The sequence below is a fragment of the Oryx dammah genome, unplaced genomic scaffold (genome assembly GCF_014754425.2).
Source record: "Oryx dammah isolate SB20612 unplaced genomic scaffold, SCBI_Odam_1.1 HiC_scaffold_20, whole genome shotgun sequence".
NCBI lineage: Eukaryota > Metazoa > Chordata > Mammalia > Artiodactyla > Bovidae > Oryx > Oryx dammah.
In genome coordinates this window covers 63,511,321-63,532,847 of record NW_024070204.1, presented here as the reverse complement: position 1 = coordinate 63,532,847, position 21,527 = coordinate 63,511,321, and the positions used below count along the sequence as shown (strand labels likewise).

The 21,527-nt window shown below is 41.2% G+C and overlaps 1 protein-coding gene across 4 annotated transcripts in view; it reads right to left on the bottom strand.

The window, feature by feature from the left end:
- Window positions 1-21,527, bottom strand: part of ARHGEF28 (Rho guanine nucleotide exchange factor 28) — a 340,651-nt gene that overhangs the window by 56,123 nt on the left and 263,001 nt on the right. For all 4 annotated transcript variants that reach the window (XM_040262701.1, XM_040262702.1, XM_040262704.1 and 1 more), the window contains 8 exons: window positions 20,176-20,423; window positions 14,550-14,672; window positions 13,070-13,187; window positions 9,708-9,962; window positions 8,752-8,828; window positions 5,185-5,363; window positions 4,079-4,170; window positions 2,400-2,582 (listed from right to left, as the gene is read on the bottom strand). In XM_040262701.1, the coding sequence (XP_040118635.1) occupies window positions 2,400-2,582; window positions 4,079-4,170; window positions 5,185-5,363; window positions 8,752-8,828; window positions 9,708-9,962; window positions 13,070-13,187; window positions 14,550-14,672; window positions 20,176-20,423 (1,275 nt within the window). The remainder of the gene's footprint in view (window positions 1-2,399; window positions 2,583-4,078; window positions 4,171-5,184; window positions 5,364-8,751; window positions 8,829-9,707; window positions 9,963-13,069; window positions 13,188-14,549; window positions 14,673-20,175; window positions 20,424-21,527) is intronic.

Below are 21,527 nucleotides of genomic sequence, written 5' to 3'. Positions count from 1 at the left end.
ATAGTCCAACCCTAACATCCATACATGGGTACTGGAAAAACCACAACTTTGACTAGACAGACCTTTGTTGGCAAAGTAATGTCTCTGCTTTTTAATATGCTGTCTAGGTTGGTCATAGCTTTTCTTCCAAGGAGCAACTGTCTTTTAATTTCATGGCTCCAGTCACCATCTGCAGTGATTTTGGAGCCAAAAAAAAAAAAAACTGTTTCCATTGTTTCCCCATCTATTTGCCATGAAGTGATGGGACCGGATGCCATGATCTTCATTTTCTGAATGTTGAGTTTTAAGCCAGCTTTTCACTCTCCTCTTTCACTTTCATCAAGAGGCTCTTTAGCTCCTCTTTACTTTCTGCCATAAGGGTGGTGTCATCTGCATATCTGAGGTTACTGATATTTCTGCTGGCAAATCTTGATTCCAGCTTATGCTTCATCCAGCCCAGCATATCACATGATGTATTCTGCATATAAGTTACATAAGCAGGGTGACAATATACAGCCTTGATGTACTCCTTTCCCAATTGGGAACCAGTCTGTTGTTCCATGTCCAGTTCTAACTGTTGCTTCTTGACCTGCATATAGATTTCTCAGGAGGCAGGTAAGGTGGTCTGGTATGCACATGGTAGGTAAACGCTTAATGAACATCTGATGAATAAATGAGTGAGACATTCTCCATCAGTGGACTCTACTTTAGATCACCTCTATGCCCTCCTCAGGCTTTCCAGGTAGCTCAGCTGGTAAAGAATCCATCTGCAATGCAGGAGATCCTGATTTGATTCCTGGGTCGGGAAGTTCCCCTGGAGAACAGATAGGCTACCCACTGCAATATTCTTGGGCTTTCCTGGTGGTTCAGACACTACAGAATCCACCTGTAATGCAGGAGACCTGGGTTCGACCCCTGGGTTGGGAAGATACCCTGGAAAAGGGCATGGCAACCCACTCCAGTATTCTTTTTTTTCTCCACTCCAGTATTCTTGCCTAGAGAATCCCCATAGACAGAGGGGCCTGGTGGGCTACAGTCCATGGGGTCGCAGAGTCAGAGATGACTGAGCGACTAAGCACACGTGCCCTCCTTAAGAGCTCAGTTTCCTCAACTGTGAGACAGATGCAACAGATTCCATGATTTCTAAATCCTCTTCCAGAGGTAGTGTTCTGAGATTTCTAAGACAGAACTTACCAATGTTTTCTGCAAACAATCAGAGAGTAAATACTTTAGGCTTTGTGGGCCTACTGCAACTATTCAGTTACCTGTTGCAACTATTCATCTTTGCCACTGTAGCCAGGAAGCAGCCACAGACAACAGGAAACGCATGGGCGTGCCTGTGACCCAACAGAACTATTGCTATAAAAACACGTGGTGGGAGGCGGGATGCATTTAGTCTGTAATTTATCAACCCGTGTGCTGAATGACAGCATCCCCTGTGGTGGCTCTTTTAATCTCCCAAGCCCTCCGTCCCTATTGTCACTTCCAGTCTATTAGCCCTATTTCCTCCCTAAACCTGTTTTTCCTTTGAATTTTATGCCACCAGATTACACCACTTACTGGCCCTCCTGGTTGTCACTCATCTACAGATTCTCAAACAACATGGCACCTGGCGTAAGTCCTCTCCCCTCCCCCAATGCTACTCTTGTCAAAATTCTCTGTCATTGCCACTCTATGAACATGGTCCTCCAATACCCTGGCCTCTCATCTCCCTAAATTTTTCCCCTTCATTGACCTCGTCCTCTAGTCTACCTCAGCCAGCAACTCCCACGGTTATGCCCTAGACACTGTTATTCTCCACACTGAGCTCAGAGGGCTCCTTTAAAAACACAAATCAAGACATTCCTCTACTCAAAACTCTGTACTGCTTCCCATGTCACTCACAATGAAATTCAAAGCACTTAACCTTGATCTCATCTATGTAACCCATGTCCTAGGTGCTCTAACTCATCTCCTGCCACTCTCCACCCCTATTTCACTCCACCTGCACTGTCCCCTTTGCTGTTCCTCAAACAAGCTGGGTGCTCGCCTGCCTCAGGGCCTTTGCACCTGCCGTTCTCCAATCTGGAACATTCTTTCCCCAGTTGTCTACTCTGCTTTCTCACTTCCTTCTTGTCTGCTAACATATCACCATATCAAAGAGCTCTTCCCTGGTCATCCTATCAAAAACAGAACCTCCCCAACCCCATCACTCTCTATTCCCCTTATCCTTATTTTCCTTCGTAGCACTTGAACCAAACTGACATTTTTTTTAAAAATATATTTTGCTATTTCCAGAATCAGTAAGGACTCTGTCTCTGAATAATAAGGATTTATTCTGCTGTATTCTCAGCTCCAAGACCACAACACGTGGCACATAGTAGCTGTTTAATAAACATTTTGGGAGTCTGTTGAGAAAAATCCTTTTGGAAGCAACTTACCCTCTTTTAGTGCTGCGGCCAGTAATGAGGCTGCCTGGGGAGGCTCTCCGGGGTCTGTTTGAATGAGGAGGTGGGGCTCTAGATGGACATCCTGATATCCACTCAGTTCTCCAAGTTTCGCGTAGATATGCAGCTTCTCTTCCAAATATGTGCAAATTTGTTGATCTTGGTTACTGAGTATTTCTAAGAAATAGTATTTATCATTGAAAATTATCACATGAATACAACAAATGAAAACCCAGGCTCTAAGGCAAAAATGTTGCTAATTAGCAAGCAGGACGGTTGAACAGGTCAAGTACAAGTCATTGGGTGGGACAAACATAGATTCAAATCCTAACTTTCTATTTGGTGACTGTAGCTTCCAGCAGATGATTAAACATCTTCCACTGTCTCTTCTGTAAATTCGTTGTACTCAATAAATGTTCGTTTCCTTTCCAATTCCCCTAATTCCAGAAAACCTTGCAAAGCCAATCTTTGTTTATTCAGGCTGTTTTCTATTAAGACTAAACATGAAGCTCAGGAATGAAAATTGAGGCGGCACTGTCCATGATGAACGCTTCCCACAAGGGAAAACAACGCCAGGGCTGGAAGGCTCGGCCTTCAGCCAGTCCCGGGCAAAACCAAACATACCGGTTTACGTTTTTGGTTTCTCAACATCCAATTTCTTTAACCATCTTCACATGCATCGTCTTCCTCTAATTTCAGCATGTCACAGAATTCTTAGAGCTTAAAGGGACCACAACCAGCAGCGAATCCAGGGCTTCTCAGTCTGCCTCAGAATCATCAGAGGGGAGTTTAAAATACTGGCATGTACAGCCCACTGCCCTCAAATTCTGGGTGAGTTGGCTGAGGGTGAAGTCCAGGCATCAGAATTTTTAAAGACCTCTGCAAGTGATTTGAATGCCCAGTGAGAGGTGAGAATCACTGAGCTCATTTAATTTCCTTATTTCACAGATTTGGAAACCAAGGACCAGAGCTACTGTGGTCCTTGTCCAAAGTCAGTCAACTGTGGCCTATTAGTGCTGGGATCTAAAATCAAAACACTAGACAAAGGGGTTTCCCTGGTGGCTCAGTGGTGAAGAATCCACCTACCAATGCAGGAGACATGGGTTCGATCCCTGGTCCAGGAGGAGCCCACGTGCCATGGAGCAACTAAATCCACACGCCACGACCCCTGAGCCTGCTGCGCTCTAGAGCCCGTGCTCTGCAACCAGAGAAGCTCCTGCAATGGATTCTCTCCACCCAGGAATCTGTACGTGAAATTAAAACCCAAACACCACAACCAGAGAGCAGCCCCCACTCAGCACAACGAGAGAAAAGCCTGTGCGGCAACAAAGGCCCAGCACAGCCAAAAATAAACTAATTAACTTTTAAAAACACTAGACAACAGCTCCCATACCTATCTGCACCATACTGCCCATAGCTACTGTCATGTTATATGCAGAATTTTAAACATATATATTTTAACCACTAAGGAGGAAGAGGTAGGGAGTCATTTTATTTGAGTACTTCTAGTGACAATATATATTAATATATATACATTTTTTGAGAGCAGTCAGGGTGGGCCTTGAGTGCACAAAATTAATTATTTAGTCCTGAACTCCTATTCACGCCACCTGGGCTTTCCCAGTCTCCAAGGACAACCGCATGACCAGGAATGCGAGGCGCCTGCACTGTACCTTGACATTGCTGAATCTTCGCCACTCTGGCTTCAGCTTTCCTCCTCTCTTCATCAGACTCACTTGTCCTTCCCCCTTCTTCTTCTGGGCAACTTTAAAAGACAACAGTCAAGAGAGACAGCTGAAACCATACCCAGGTCTCTTTAGGTTCATTAGAAAGACATGGGAACTTGGCAGAAGAATTATTCAGAAAAGAAAAATTCAGCATAAAAAGAACTCATCATGCCCCCTGGCCAAGAGATTTGGTTTTCTTGAGTATATAATGGAGTTTGCATAACATAAGAGAGCTTTCAAAGTGAGCAGTTTAGGATGACTCAAATATTCCAACACACACACACATAGACAAACATATACACACACAATACCAATGCCAGGAGTAGGTACAATTAAAAGGATACTTTTTGCTTTCTACTGCATTGGGGTATTTCCATTCTCAGTGAGGGTAAGCATAGAGAGACCAGAGGCGGATGGAGGTAGGGCGCCAGGCTGGGTGGAGTGCAGTGGAGGTGGAGGAATTTTATACATCTTTCAAGATCTAGTCAAATTACCATTAAGAATGATCACCCTCACACCCCCATTGATAAAAACTGTCACAGCACCAGCAAGGAGGGGTCAGCTGATACAGATCCACTGGTCTAAAAATGTTTATTGAATGAATTCCGAATTATGGACACACAAAAACAGAAGACATGGTCCCTGCCCTCAAGGAGCTTCCAATCTAATAAGCAAACATATATACATAAATAAAATAATAGCTACAAGGCAGTAGCAGATATCAAGCATCAAATAAATGCTTTGGGAGCAGGTATTAAGGAATTTCAGGTTAGGAAGAGACCAGTGGAACTGAGGAGGTCTTCATGAAGATGCTGGGTCACAGGTGCACCAAGATGGGCAGGAGTCACATAGGCAGAGGGAGACGGGGCGTTACATGCAGGGAGGCGTGGAGAACAAAGATGCAGGCGAGGGGCTATGGCAGGCGGGAGCAGGGTTCAGGGAGCAGACCCTTCTAGCTGAGGCTGAGCTTTCACGCAGGGGAGACATGGTTAGACTATTTTCCCCAACAGAACAAGTCCATTCCCACAATAGTGGACAGAAGGAAGCGCTACCTTTCTACTGCCTGTTGGATCCGTCTCATCCAGGTATTTCTTTCCTCCTTGGAGTTGGTATGGATTTCATACATCTCGGGACCAGCAGATGAAGCGCTGATCAAAAACATTCCTCTCTCCTCATTCGCAACTTCCCTAGCAATGAGCTTCTGAAGGGAAATAACTGAGGGCTTCTGATCCTACAGAAAACAGGATGAGGTGCAGATGAAACAGTATCCTACTTAAAGGAAGGGTCTCACAAAACACGATAGCTAAGGAAAGAGAGTATTAGGGAAATATCTCACTGCAGCCTTTCTGGAAGAGCTATGGAAGTGGGTAAGATCTCCAATGAAAAGGGTAAGGTGAAGAACGAATGGAAAAAGAGGATGCAAGAGAATGTCCTTAGGAACTGATGATTTTAAAAGATATCATTTAAAAAAGAACAATCAGAGCAATAAGAAAAAATATCAAAAAAGGCAGTAGTGAGGGATAGAGAGACTTTTCTAGAAGGGCATGGAAACAGTGTATCAAATATTATGAATAGATTAAGAGGGTTGGAAGACCTAAAGTGACCCTTGGATTTAGCACTTAACAGCAACACTGTTTTAACAAGGTGATGCATACAGAACCCCAAGCATCAAAGAGAAATCTATTAAAATGAAAGGTAAGCAAGGAGAGGCAAGACCTCAGATTCTCCAGGACCAATGTCTCCTGCTACCACAGTACCAAGCACAGAGGCTCACTCCCACGTGCAAATGCCTCTTGTTCTCACCAACAGATAGGTGAGCTCTTGGTGAGCAGAAGCGGGTCTAATTCACCTTCAGATACCTAACGCATTGTTTTCAATACAGTAGGCAACTCGGTAAATGTTTGTAGAACTCTGTTTGGCATAATTCCATCAGACGGAAATAGGAACAAAGTCTAAAATTTGGCTGATTAAATCACTTTTCCTATCAACATTTACTGTGATCCTTCAGGGCCTCCTTCTAAGCACTGAGGATTCAAAGATGAATAAAAAACATGGATAATGCTAATTTTGGTAGGTAGCTATAGTTGAACAAATAGCCAAAAGAATGCCTACACAATGAACAGTTTGGGGGCTAAATATGAAGAATCTTCCTTTGGTTTGTGGCTTCCACCACTGTTTACAGAGCTGGCTGCAGCACGCAGCTTTCCTTCTGCCTCAGGAACCAAGGGATGCCTTTATCCAGAACACGCCGCTCCAGCCCTCCCTGCTGATTCCTCAGTGCTTGCCTGTTTTCCCAGCATCATCCAGCTTCACCACATCTGAAGGTGTGTGCAAGGGTATGACCAGAGGATCACTTCACTCTGTCTTCATCCAATTCTTAAGAGAAGCAAACACAGGAAACCAACCCATCATGGGACAAACCACTGGTCTACTCAGTCTTGGATGCTGCCTCTGCTCGTGGAAGTCAAAGCTGCTTTGTGCCAAAGCTTTTAGAATGCTGCACTTTCTAATTAGGGAGCACCTGTGAGCATGTTTAATATCCCTTACTCAATTATGGGTTTACTATATAAGACCTTATCTACCTTCCTTCTTCCAATGCTGTTTCAGCTTCCTCAGCTTACAAGGTCAGCAGCCTCTGTACCTAAAGAGGCAGAGTAGGTTTGAATTCACACAAACACACACACACACACACACACGCACATATATAATTTGAACTAGTAGTTTAGTGTTGCAGGAGAGGAGGTGGTGGGGTCAGATATTTTAAAAATGAAAAACAGGTCAGTGGATAGAAAGTAGCTTCCATTTAACCACCACAGACCAGCAGGCATCAGGGGCAGGACCATGATTACTCATATGAACCACACAGGGACACTCGGGACGATCAAGAATGCAAATTAAATCTCTAGGAATGGAGGGAACCTGGCTACTTTGGAGACAGATGTCAAAAACTAGTGACGCAAAGGCTTAGGTCAGCTTGCAGAGAGCTTTTTTAAAAATAATTTTCCGGTCTCTAAAAACTGAGCATTTCACTGTTTTAAAATAAAAACACTAGATTTCTGAGTTTTGGGGGAAAGTAGAAGATTAGCAATCCTGGGCCCATACCCTCATTTAAAACACAGGCAATGGCTGAGTCACCCTGCCCTCTTCAGGAAAGGGCATGAATTCACCAGTTCACTGCAGTCTCTACCACCATCAGCTCCTTGACAGCAAGAGTCCAGGCTGGTTTACTCATTTATTAATATATTTCCTGCCCAATCCCTGAAGACACTGGAGTTGACAACCTCTGCCCAAGGAAAAGAGGTAAAGGAACTTCTACGTTCAGCCTCATCATTACATCACATCCACTGGTGATTACATCAAGTGGCCGATTCTGTTTACTAATTCATTCCATATCAATCAATGGATGACAAATACCAACATTGTAGAGAGCTTCCATTATGCTGCTCACATTGGTACCGCATCTTAGATTCTTTCCTATAACAGGGCCTGATGCTCCATAATGTTGACAAGGGGTTAACTGATGGCATCTTCCACCTTTAAGTGAGTCCCTGTGGGCCACAAGATGCTGCATAAGACACGCTATAAAATATTGCGTTCACTGCTATTCTATGCCTCACTCTGCTGGCAATGAGATTAAATAACACAGTGCAAAGATAAGTGTTACATGAACAGCCTTATTATCTAATAGCCACTATGGGAGAATGAAGAAAGAAGCCTCTTTACACTTCATAAAACAGGATAGTATTCTCATGTTTGGCAGAAGGGACACCACAAATGGAGTTAGCAACTGGTACAGCAGGCCCTGCCCAACAGGAATAAAGAGAGTGAGGTATCAGAAAGAAAGAAAGTGAAGTCGCTCAGTCGTGTCCAACTCTTTGCAACCCCATGGACTGTAGCCTACCAGGCTTCTCTGTCCATGGGATTCTCCAGGCAAGAATACTGGAGTGGGTTACCATTTCTTTCTCCAGGGGATCTTCCTGACCCAGGGATCGAACCCAGGTCTCCCGCATTGGAGGCAGATGCTTTAACCTCTGAACCACCAGGGAAGCAGCATTAATATCTCAGTTGCTGGGAAGTCAGGAATGGGAGGGGAGGGGGTTTCTGAAGGGAAGACCAAGACAGTCAAGCAGCAGAGGGTCCCCTGGTGGCTCAGTCGGTAAAGAATCTGCCTACAATGAGGGAGACCTGGGTTCGATGCCTGGGTTGGGAAGATCCCCTGGAGGAGGGCATGGCAACCCACTCCAGTATTCTTGCCCAGAGAATCCCCATGGACAGAGGAGCCTGGTGGGCTGCAGTCCATGAGGTTGCAAAGAGTTGGAGACGACTGAGCAACTAAGCACACACTCACCAACTAGTATCAAAATACTTCAATATTTTCACAATTGATCAAATTGCTGCACCAACTGACTACCAGCCCTGGTTATGATAAATCAACTCATATCATGCTTGGAAAACCAACTGGATGCTTGTTACTGAACACTGTAATCACTGATAATGGGAATATACCACAGGCATGATCTTGTCAATGACCATTTAATTTCACTAGGCATTTCAGGCATTTTCCAAGAAGATGTGGGATTAAAGTAATTGAAATATTCATCACATGGCTGAATACTTACAACAGCTGCAAAGATGTATTTCTGGTCTTTTTCTTGTAAAAAGAGCAGCACATCAGTTAGAAGTAGAGCTAGGGTATCTTCAAAGGAAAAAAATTACTAGTATTAAGTGAAGCAAACGACAATTCAATGCCCTTATTAAAATTCTCATTTCCTGTTTAAACAAACTAAATATTAAAAAGCTAAGATTTAGTCTAATTATAAAACTTTTATTAAAATGCCTATATTATGATAGCTTCAGGCATACTTTAGAGATAGCACAGGAAGTAAGTGGCATTCAAGTGCACGCTTGTGGGTGTCACTATCGGTACAGCTAAATCTCCACCAAAATTTAATGTTGTAGTTTTCAAAAATGGAAGAAAAATATTCAGTGAAAACCAAGGTCCTATTAAGTCCAGTGGCCAGTGTTGACGAAGCCTCAGGCAAGGTGCTAGCTACAGAATCATTCCTTAAGGATCAGAATAAACTGTCTTAGACTCTGACCAGATTAACAGATGACTGCTCGGTAGCGAACACCCCCCAATGTCAACATGTATATTCATGCATTATGTCACTCAGTACCAAAGATGTTTAGAGTTTATTTCTCTCCTCAATGGTCTGAGCCCTGGGCTGGCTTGGCATACAATAGACTCTGGATGTGTAGGCATATTTTCCAGAACAATATTTCCATGCCACCAACTAGGATTCTCAGTGCCTTTGATTCAGACATCACAAACTTGAAAACCCATGCAACACTTAGGAAGCCTTTTGCTTGGGGGCAGCAAACTCTCCCCAAAGGTATGTAGGGTGGGCCACCTCTGTCTGTTGAGGTTTCCAACGCGACCCTACAGAAATCTTTCCACTGACCCACAGTTTGTATGTGTGCCTGCATTGCTGAACCATTTTTCTTTGGAAAATCTGTCCTCTACTAAATGAATAATGTGCATTAGAGAAAAACTGGTCTGTTAGAGCCACGATACCTTTGAAACGACCTGTAGCAGTTTTCCAATAGACAAGGCCATCGTATAACAGGGTCCTCTCTTTACTCATCAGTGCCTGTTTCCTAAAAACATGGCCATTTTTGAGCTTGGTGTATGTCTTGTTTTCGATCTTATTTAGGATCTCAAGCCATTTTTGTTTTTTCTCGTATTCACTGACTTTTAAATCCACAGCTGCAATCATGTCTTTAATTAAGCAAAGTGCTTTGCATAAGTCTCTCTGTTCTTCAGTGCTCTCTGCATGGGAAAAAGAAAGAATAGACACCAAGCAATAAGCCAGAGTGCTCAGGGAGACACTTTTTCTTCAATGTTAAAAAAAAAAAAAAGTTAAATACATCATCTAAAGAGCAGAAATCCCATAGCAAAAATGTTGGACTAACTTCAAATATTAGGGAGTTTGGGACTGATATGTACACACTGGTACATTTAAAATGGACAACCAACAAGAACCTACTGTATAGTACATGCAACTCTGCTGAATATTATGTAACAATCTAAATAGGAACATGTACAACTCAATCACTTTATTGTACCCCTGAAACTATCACAACATTGTTAATCAACTAAACGCCAATATTAAAAAAAGAGGGAAAAAACTTCAAATATTCTATCATCACTCTGCATCCCTCCTGCCCAAAAGGATGGTTAAAATGTGTCCTTAAGAAGATTTACTTATCAGATACTTCAGCAGGAACACTGTGACAACATGATGTCTGAGTTCTAGAGACTGGTCTGACTTCTTCCCTAGAGCAGTGACTGTCATATCCCAAGTTCAGCCTTCCTTCCACCTGCCCAGACATGAGTAATCAAGCAGTCCCCATACCAAGCTCCTCAGAACTTCACTGAGCTACAAGCCCAACCTGGAATCCTTTCCCGAAAGCAGGCTGCAGTGCAACTTGAATGGACACCAGCCTCATTTGCCTTCTTGGATCCCTTGCTCCATAAAAAGTAACATTCAAAGTTATAGTTTACAACTGCATTAGCATAAAGATAAATATACTAATAATATCTATCAAAACATCTTTTCAGCCTCAAGAATTGGGACCAAGGCACTGTGCTGAGTGGCTAAGTCAGCTATGCCAACAGAGAAGATAATCATCAGCCCAACTACAAGTCTTTGAAATCCAGGCCAAAGCACTTATCTCTAGACTATCTAAAGAACAACTTCTAGAGGAGTTTCTGCAACAGCTTCCTGGAGCTTCTGATGAAGTAAATTTAACTATTTTCTAAATTTGATGTTTAAAAAACTAATTGATGTTTATTGAGGTGAATGGAACTGAAAGGGAAAGTTTCAGGAAGTCAGAAACCGCTAGAAGGAGAAAAGAAAAGATAGTCAACAGAGAAAAGATTCTCTAGAGCCTAGAGCACCAAAAATAAATACGCAGAAAGAGCAGTGAAATGGAATAAGGACTTGTCCTCCAAAGGATCTAAACGTTCTAGGCTCTAAATGCCTTAAATGGGTACATGAAGGTTTAGTCAGTCAACCAAGCAACAGATCGTGACACCATGGTTAACAAGGGAGATTTTCTCATTGCCCACGATAAAGCCTACTGCCTTTACTTTGCGACCTTACTACCCTGTCACTCACCTAAGCTGCAGTCCCCACCACCAAAAATAAAGATTCTTCTTTATAAAGAGTGTATTTCAAATATAGGAAAGCTGAGTAGAGAAAATCAAAGTTGAATTACAAAGTGACCTAAAATAAGGCAAGAAAAGGCTCCAAGTATTCTGATCTTCAGGGATAAATCACTGTCTTTTAACAGCCTGCAACTCAAAAGTGCAGGAATATGCACGCCACCCAAAAGTCTTGTCAGGAATGCTGGCCTTGGGTTCTGCCTCAGTCCTACTGAAGCAGACTCTGCTTGTAAACAAGATCTCCAGGTGAAGGGTATCTAATCACGTTCCAAAAGCACTGCCCTGGTCGAGTCCCAGGAGCTCGTGGGCCCAGAAGCCAGAGAAAGAACTGGGGGAGAGGTCTGACTTAACTAAGGAGGCAGTGTTGCTCAGTCACGATGACAGCTACAACTGAGGAGCCAGAATTCACACTTCTCACTTCTGACACACCAAGTCGCAACCACTGTCTCACAGGCTCCCTGGAATTTGACATGGGACGACTCTTGGAGCAGCAGTAGCTGACCTCACACAATCTGACAGCTCTTAGACGTACATTAGAATTAAGAAAGAAAATACAACCATGATACAAACGGAAAGTCTTAATTTTGTTTCCATTCTTTCACCAAGAACAAAATTATGAAGCCTGTCTCTTTATATTGTGCTTATATTTTCTTGTATATTAATTATATGAAGCAATAAAAATGGGACCTAAGGAATGGGTGCTACCATTCATGACTGAGCTCACATTCTAATGTAACTAAAAAAATGGAAAGACTGTCATGTGTCTCTACTCACCGAGACCCCTACCAATGAAAGGATGTTAAGAGCTGACTTTTTAGAGTGGGCATTATCATTTTCATGGTCTTCAAGTCAACTGATCATAATAAAGATAATAAAAACAGCTCCCACTCAACAAGCACCTTATTTACATTAGGCTGTACACTGAGCACTTTCTGAAGCCATCTTATTTAACCCTCACACCAATTCCATAAGATAAGGACTAGTATTCTCATTTGGTAGTGGAGAACACCGAGGCTCATTTCATTAACTTGCCCAACTAATGAGTGGCAGGGCCAAGTATCTGCGATGGCCACGCAAATTTACACAAAGTCAAACCAAAGCCCTTGTTAACATAATACACTGCCTTCCTAATAACTCACTCATGATCAATAAGCCTGATCCTTGAGGAGCAGACACTTGTACCTATCCATTCACTGCACTGTTCTATTATTGATAACCTATTTGTACCAACCACAGGACTACCTATTAAACTAATAACCCCTCAAGGAGCTTACAGAACAGCCATGTGGATTAACAGAGTCTCAGAGGATTCCCAGACATTAGTCTTTGATGGGTTGACAGGGTCAAAAATAGCTCCTTCATAAATCATCCTCAGTCTAACAAATCACTGTTGGGAGGGTAATAGGCAGATGAAGAAGAAGAGGTATTAAGGTTTGGATATGGGGGAAATAGAGATGGGAAAGGCAGGGTCAGAGTATGAGGAAGCCTACTTGCTTTGGGCTGCTTGGAGGCATTCAGACTATTGGCCAAGTCACATTACAAAAGAGAACTTTTCAAAATGGATCCAAATCTTAAGGCTTTATAGTTTTTCTATAATGAACAATCTTTATGAATCAGCTGCCACAATCATTGATAGCTGTTTACAATACCTCAGCTATGTTTAAGCCTAACGAAAGAGGCAAATGTTGATCCCAGAAGTCATCACTCACCTTTTGTGTACTGCAATATCCTTTCCACCAAGACAGGGTATTTTGTGATGCGCTGAGTGACCAGCAGAATGCATTCTGGAATTCCTCGGCGTCGAGCCAGAAGATTACTATTTCGGAGCTTAAAATATATATGCATATATATTTTAATATACACAAACACTACCTGCATTTTCTTTTTAGGTAGGAATTTAACAATACAAAGAATCTGCAATGGTATCATTCTATTCAGACAAACGTGCATGATCATTCATTAAAACAACATTATTTTCATTTAATTGTATATTTTGAAATTAATATCAACAACCCAAATCACCAAGATTAATAAGTTTCAAGTTACTCTGAATATAGTTAATTCCAAAATGAGCAAGTTTTAACACATATAAGTGCTAAGATTCATAAATAGCAAAAGTTTTGCAAAACAGTCAGAAATCAGTTATATTTTGAACAGGAGTTTGCAATTAACTATTTGTTTTCCCAACAGGTTTTCCTCTATATTTGTTGTTCTTTATTATGGTACTTAAAGTTTCCTCTAATCAGGGCAACTTTTTTCTAAAAACCTCAGTCTTCTTTTCAAGTTCTTAATACACATGTATATTTTTAAAAAGGAGAATCTGGTAGCATTCCTAGAACGGTAGATAAAAAAATTAGGGTCTATGAAACTCTAAGGGACAAATTCCTTCAATAAGTTGGACACCAAAAAATGGGATGGGGCACATTCAATTTAAAGGTGATTTAAAAACATAAGCCCGGCATACAATATCTAAACCCTGGTCAGATCGCTCAGAGGTTAAAGCGTCTGCCTCCAATTCCGGAGACCCGGGTTCGATCCCTGGGTTGGGAAGATCCCCTGGAGAAGGACATGGCAATCCACTCCAGTATTCTTGCCTGGAGAATCTCATGGACGGAGAAGCCTCGTAGGTTACAGTCCACGGGGTCGCAAAGAGTCGGACACGACTGAGCGACTTCACCTTACCTTACCTTCACCTAATTTTATGAGATAATCAGGGAATTTTGAATACTGGACAACTCTTTGAAGATATTAAAGAATTATTGTTTAAGTGTAATAACTCCACTGTAATTTTTAAAAATATATATTGTTCAGAGATACAAGTTATATATGAAATGAGGTGCATCACAGATTTGCTTGCAATTAATCCAGTGGGGCTGAAGTGGATTCTTTATTTTTACTGTGACTCTTCTGACTTATTACTTGTCACAGCATGAAATAGCTTCATAAGATACTACAAAGGTGGTCAGAAGTATGGACAACATGTCTTCACAAATATAAATACAAAAGCAAATGATTTGGGAGAATATTTTACTAACATAGAAAAAGCAGTCTTCTATCTTTGCCAGAAACATATCACTTCCTTCTTCCCTGAAAAACAGTACCTAGATGTGAAACTTGCTTAGATCATGTAAAAGACAAGCATGAACTTTACATTGGCTTACCACTTTGTAAAAGTTTTAAAATACTTGCCTTAATAAAATTCTGAAACTTTTTATTCTGCTGGAGTTCTTTAAAGAGGCTAACAGCCTCTTTGTGATGGCTACAGAATTCCCCATATATTTTCTTCATTTTATTTGCATTTTCTTCTGAAAACTGAGAAGAATAACATTTCAATGATGGTTTGAAAATTTAGTCAGTTCTAAGTGGCTCAGAGAGTAAAGCGTCTACCTGCAATGCAGGAGACCCAGGTTCAATCCCTGGGTCAGGAAGATCCTCTGGAGAAGGAAGTGGCAACCCACTCCAGTACTCTTGCCTGGAAAATTCCATGGATGGAGGAGCCTGGTAGGCTACAATCCATGGGGAGTCGGACATGACTGAGCAACTTCACTTTCACCTTTTGAACACTAAAAAGAACATGCAATTTTCATATAGTTCAATGCATTCTTTGCAAGTAAAGAATAAATTCCTGGGATTTCTGACCACAATCAGTTTTCTTCCACAGATACCTTTTAAAGAAAGAGGAAGTAATCAATAGGTAAGAGGAAGACATCAACATAATGTGATTATATGATATTCAACTAACTCAATTATCAATAGCCAAATGAAAAACATTTGCTATCTTCTATGTTCTGTGTGTTTACACAACTTTATAATTTTGATCTGCAGTTTTAATACGTCTATAGATTGAAGGAAGGGTATGGGGCATATTCAGGGATCCTCAGGAAAACTGATGTTTACGTTGGCTAACTGATCATGTCCACGAACTCAGTGCTCAGTTAGGAACTTGATTTTTGTCATCACAAATGGATCAAGAGGCAGGTTATTATTAACCAAGATGACAGAAAAAGATGAGTAACCAGAAGGCCAATTTACTAACTGATGGTCACAAGTAGAAATAGGGACTGGGTATTTAAAAAACCTTAACCTATAGAAAAATCTCTGTTGAAAAATCTACAAAGAAACCCACTTAGAACCAGAAGACGGTAAGGAGAGAATCTGCCGAATAATGTGAATGCCGGTCTTTCAGACTCTGATGACCCCACACACACACATCCATGTTGAAGATCACTGCAACAGAAACCCAAATACACCTACACCCCCTTAGAAAGTTCATCACTATTTCTGGACTTTTCAGCTTTGCTCACAGTTTTATCCGTTTGAGGCAAATACATCTCAGGAAATGATTCTTAAACCATCAACAAGAATACACAGGTACAAATCTAACAAAACATACAGAGAGCTGTGTGCTAAAAGCTATACAATGCTGATGAAAAAAAGCAAAGAAGATTTAAATAAAGACACCACATTCATAGATTGGAAGTTTCAACACACTAAAAATGTCGCTTCTCCTCAAAAAGTTTAATGCAATTCTTAATAAACCTAGTAAGTTTTTAGAGATCTAGACAAGAGTATTTTAGAATTTATACCAAAGATAAAGGAACCAAAATAGCTAAAAATAATCTTGAAAAGTAATAAAGTGAAAGAACTGTCTACTCAATATCAAGATGTATTATATAACTTATTATTAGATATATTATTACATAACAAGATTTACATAACTATCACTATGTATCACTATTTACATAACAAGATTACATAACTATCACTATGTAATGATACACATACATCAATGAAACAAAATAGGAACCCAAAATGCCCAACAGATTTTGACAGAGAGCAAAGCAATTTATTGGAAGATGGACAGCCCCTTCAATAGACAATATGAGAGCAGCTGAACACCAACAGATGAAAATAAAAAAGAATCTTCACCAAAGTCTCATATTTTATACAAAAATTAACTCCAAATGGATCACAGACTTAAATGTAAAACATAAACCTATAAAACTTAAAAATGTAAAACTAGGAAAAGAAACATAGGAGAAAATCTTTGGAATCTCATGCTAGATAAAGAGTTCTTTGACTTGAAACCAAGAGCCTGAACCTTAAAGTGAAAACCTTATGAACTTTACCAAAATTACAGAACTTACTGATTTAGAGAAAATATTCACAAACTACCTATCTGTCTGAAGGTTAGTCTCTGGAATAGATAAAGAAATAACAATATTCAACAATAAGAAAACAATCCAAGTAGAAAATGGGCAAAAGACAAGGACGGACATTTCCCCAGACAGGACATGCACATACACGCAAGTCAGCACACGAAAGGTGTCCAGCATCAGAGGCCTCTGGGGAAACGCAATTTAAACCACAGCGAGACACTACTGCACACCGCTCAGAATAGCTAAACAAAAACCAGTGACAATTCCAAATGCCGGTGAGGGCGTGGAGAAACTGGTTTACCAGGACATTGTTGATAGGAACGTAAAATGTTACATCCACTCTGAAAAACGGTTGTCAGTTTCTTATAAAATTAAACATGCAACTACCAACCATACAACCCAGAAACTGTACTCCCAGGCACTGATCCCAGAGAAATGATAACTTCAGTATGTATATAAATCTGCATGTGACGGCTCATGTGCTCACATGTGCATGGATTCCCAGAAGGTTCAGCGGTAAAGAGTCCACTTGCCAATGCAGGAGACGTGGGTTCAATCCCTGGATCAAGAAGATCCTCTGGAGAAGGAAATGGCAAGCCACTCCTGTATTCTTGCCTGGGAAATCCCATGGACAGAGGAGCCTGGTGGGCTACAGTCCCCGGGGTCACAAAGAGTGGGACACGACTGACCAACTGAGCACACCAGCAATAATCAGGTGCTCTTGAATAAGTGAATGATTAACAAACTGTGGCATATCCACACCACAGCATACAACCGACACACACAGCCATCCGAATGATGGAGAGAATTGTGCTGAGTCAAAAAAAGTCACTCCAAAAGGGACATACTGTGTATATAATCTGTATAACATGTATATAATTTATATGTCATGATTGAAATGACCGAGAACAGATTAGTGATGGCCAGCAGCTGGAGACAAGAGAGAAGCAGGTGTGGCTATAAAATGGCCAGATGAGGAATCTTCATGATGACACCAACGTCCTGTAATGTTGTTGTATCTCTATCAGCACCTCAGCCGACACATAATGAGATTATTATTGGCGGAAAATAATTTTAAAATGCCAAACCCCAGACCCAGTGCTATCAAACAACACATTAGGTAGGGGGTGGGTACATAGGATATCTCATTCTTAAGCTTTCAGAGACATCTATGTACCTGGAATTGGGAAACCATTGCTATACACCCACCATGTTCCACATGTTCAGAATTCCTCACCAACACAAGTTCCCACTGACTCAGTTACCATCACATTCCAGTCAGCCTCCTGAGGTCTGGAGTCTAAGACTGGAATGTGGGATTTCCCCAGACCCGCTCACACGCCCTTCAGCAGCTTGCTCGCCCTCTGTTCCCACAGAGCCACTCCCACAGCCGCTGGCTGAGGACTTTGCTACTATATTGTTCAGGAGACAATTTTATTTACACAGTATTGGAAGGAAGCCTGCCATACCAACTAAGCGTGTCCACTAACAGGAACACAAAAGCAGACTTAATCCTTTCTCTGAATACCAAGGATTTCCCCCCAGTTGGAGAAGTGTGTGCTTTATCCAGAAGACTGCCAGGCTTTACCCTGTGCTAACAGCCAGCTTCCCAAACCTTGTCCTCAATTTCCACACAAATTAAAAAACTGGTAGAAATGTGAAACTTTTGTCAACTATGAAAGCAATGAAAGAACAAAAAAATATTTTAAATGATGAGAATTAAAAGTCATGATTGTATCAAGGGAAGAAAGATAGTTGGAAATACTTTCAAATGATAAAATAATCTTGCACTTTATTTTTTAAAGCACTCAGATTCAAGTTCACAAAGACACAATTAGACATTTTAATTCAAACTGTCTTGCAAAGTACTTTACTGTCTCTTAACCTGGCACTGTATATGTTTGGGGTGAATTATGAAGATACAACAGGTCGAGGACTTTAAAGATAAGATGCAAAACATTCAGCACTTTGATTAGAAACTTAACACTAGTGTGGATTTTTATACAGTGAGACATGAAGGAAAAGATCTGAGGCAATTGTCAGGATTTTTTTTTCTTTTTGTGTATTACAAATATTTGTATTTAAGTATATTTAAATGTTTAGTCTATAGACCAACAACTAAACTCCTTTGGTGTCTGTGACAAGGTGAAATTGATATAAAATTAATATTCTGAATGTGGCATTTTGGCATCTACTTAGAGAAAGCCAAACTAAAGTGACTAGTGAGAGATCTCCATGCCTTTCCTCAAAAAGCTTTAAGTGACTACAAAATATAGCCCTGGAGTGAATACCTGGTGTGTTTTTCCTAAGCGATCCATGGTGGTGTGCTAAATCGTATCCGACTCTTGCAACCCCATGGGCCAGCAGCCTGCCAGGCTCCTCTGTCCATGAGATTGTCCAGGCAAGAATACTGGAGTGGGCTGCCATTTCCTTCTCCAGGGGATCTTTTCCACCCAGGAATCAAACCCGGGTCTCCTGCATTGCAGGCCCATTCATTCAATAAATATTTATAGTACCCAGCACTGTTCTAGGTATTGAAATAGAGTAGTAACCAAACAGATGAGACTCCCTACCTTACTGGGACTTAAAGACTAGTGATGGTAGCAAGCTTCCCCAGCATGTTCCCATGGTATCTCAAAATAACATATTCTTAACTTAAATCTTAGCTATGCCATTTAACAAGATGTGTGAACTTGGGAAAGTCATTACTTCTCCATACTTGAGTTTTAGGGAAAATAATATTTACCTCACTGTATAGTGAAGATTAGGTGAGGTAATATAATGGAAGTACCTTCAAAATCCCTGCCATTTTAAGGCTGCTGGATGCATGTTATTTAACTTCTGCATTAGCATGTTCTGGGGCTTCCCTGGTGGCTCAGCGGTAAAGAATCTACCTGCAATGCAGGAGGCAGAGGAGATGCGGGTTTGATCCCTGGGTGGAAAAGGTTCCCTGGAGGAGGAAATGGCAACCCACTCCAGTATTCTTGCCTGGAAAATTCCACGGAGAGAGGAGCCTGGCGGGCTACAGTCCATAGGGTCACAAAGAGTTAGATACGACTGAGATACATGCACACAATTAGCATGTTTTAAATGGAGAGCTTCTTTCAGAGAAATCGGGGGCCAATACAAATTGCCAACAATACATTGTTTTTTTTTTAAAGATGAGTGACACAGCCTATTCTCATTGATGCCTCAAACATCCCAAGCACTTAAAAAGTGCCTCCTTCTAGTGAAACTTGCTTATCTCTCAGGCATGAACTCCAGGGCTCTCACGATAAGATCTGCCTTACTCCTAAAATTAGGCAGTGCTTATTTTGCAAATACTGATGAGATCATCAAGGGCCAATGGGAGAGGCATGTTATTAGACAGCCCATCACATCAAGAAGAGAATTTTCATAAGGAATTCATTTGTGGCTGCGCCTCCTGCTGGGACAGTGATAGACAGATGGATAAGCCAGGCATTCTGCAACACAGAAGAGCCATCCACCGGCTGTTAAAAGCTCTCAGATATCAGTCTCACACACCAGCATCAAATAAAAGAAAACCAACTGTCAATAATCATAATGAAATCAATTTCAGTTCCCTGCAGGCTTTGAACACTAGAAAGCCTGTACCTTTAGGCTTTGAGATCTTAAGACTTTCAAACCTTTCTCACCTGTTGTACTAGAATATCTCCAATTCGGTTGATGATGAAATTCCTGTCATTGCCAACACAGGATTCCTGCCTTCGCTCCTTCATACTACAGAAGAAATGCTTGTGGATTTCAAGTAACTCGTCTAAACAGGGGAAGATTTTGTCCACAGTGCTGTGGTCCAGCTGCAGCTCCTCTTTCATCCCTTTCCTGAAGATCTCAGACATGATGAACAGGGTCTGGATGTGATGCATTTCTGTCTGCATTAGCTCTGGAACAGGTGAGCAGAAACAAGCTTTAAAACAAGTATCACTGGAGGTTAACTAGATTTACTGTGCTGATCATTTTGCAATATATATACAAATACCATTAAGTTGTCATGAAACTAACATAATGTCATATGTCAGTCAGACCTCAATTTTTTTCAAAAGTATCCCTATTGACCTAAATTTATAGCTAAACACTGTATGTTACACAAATAAAAGAGGGAAGGTTTAAGAATAACAATACTCTTCTACTATTAAATCAGCATTGACTAAATCTTTAATGTAAGCGCAAAATTATTCTCTTCTTCCCAGATATTACAAGAGGATATGTAAAAGTTAAGTCCAATACATACAGAATCCAATGTATCAAACTTTCATAATATAACCAGCTAACATCTTTAGGTACCTTCAGTTGGGAACCAGGTTTTATTTTGTCCTGAATACTCCATAAAATATAACTTAGTTTACCTCTTTTCTTTTTTTTTTTTTTTTTTGCATTGAGTAGGAGCAAAATTTGAAAAGACCCTGATGCTGGGAAAGATTGAAGGCGGGAGAAGGGGATGACAGAGGATGAGATGGTTGGACAGAATCACTGACAATGGACATGAGTTTGAGTAAACTCCAGGAGCTGGTGATGGACAGGGAGGCCTGGCGTGCTGCAGTCCATGGGGTTGCAAAGAGTTGGACACGACTGAGTGACTAAACTGAACTGAACTGAGGAGCACAATTAGCTTGGTGAATTACACTGAATTAAATACAATAAAGACTATGGTTTTTCCAGTGGTCATGTATGGATGTGAGAGTTGGACTGTGAAGAAGGCTGAGTGCTGAAGAATTGATGCTTTTGAACTGTAGTGTTGGAGAAGACTCTTGAGAGTCCCTTGGACTGCAAGGAGATCCAACCAGTCCATTCTGAAGGAGATCAGCCCTGGGATTTCTGTGGAAGGAATGATGCTGAAGCTGAAGCTCCAGTACTTTGGCCACCTCATGCGAAGAGTTGACTCATTGGAAAAGACTCTGATGCTGGGAGGGATTAGGGGCAGGAGGAGAAGGGGACGACAGAGGATGAGATAACTGGATGGCATCACTGACTTGATGGATGTGAGTCT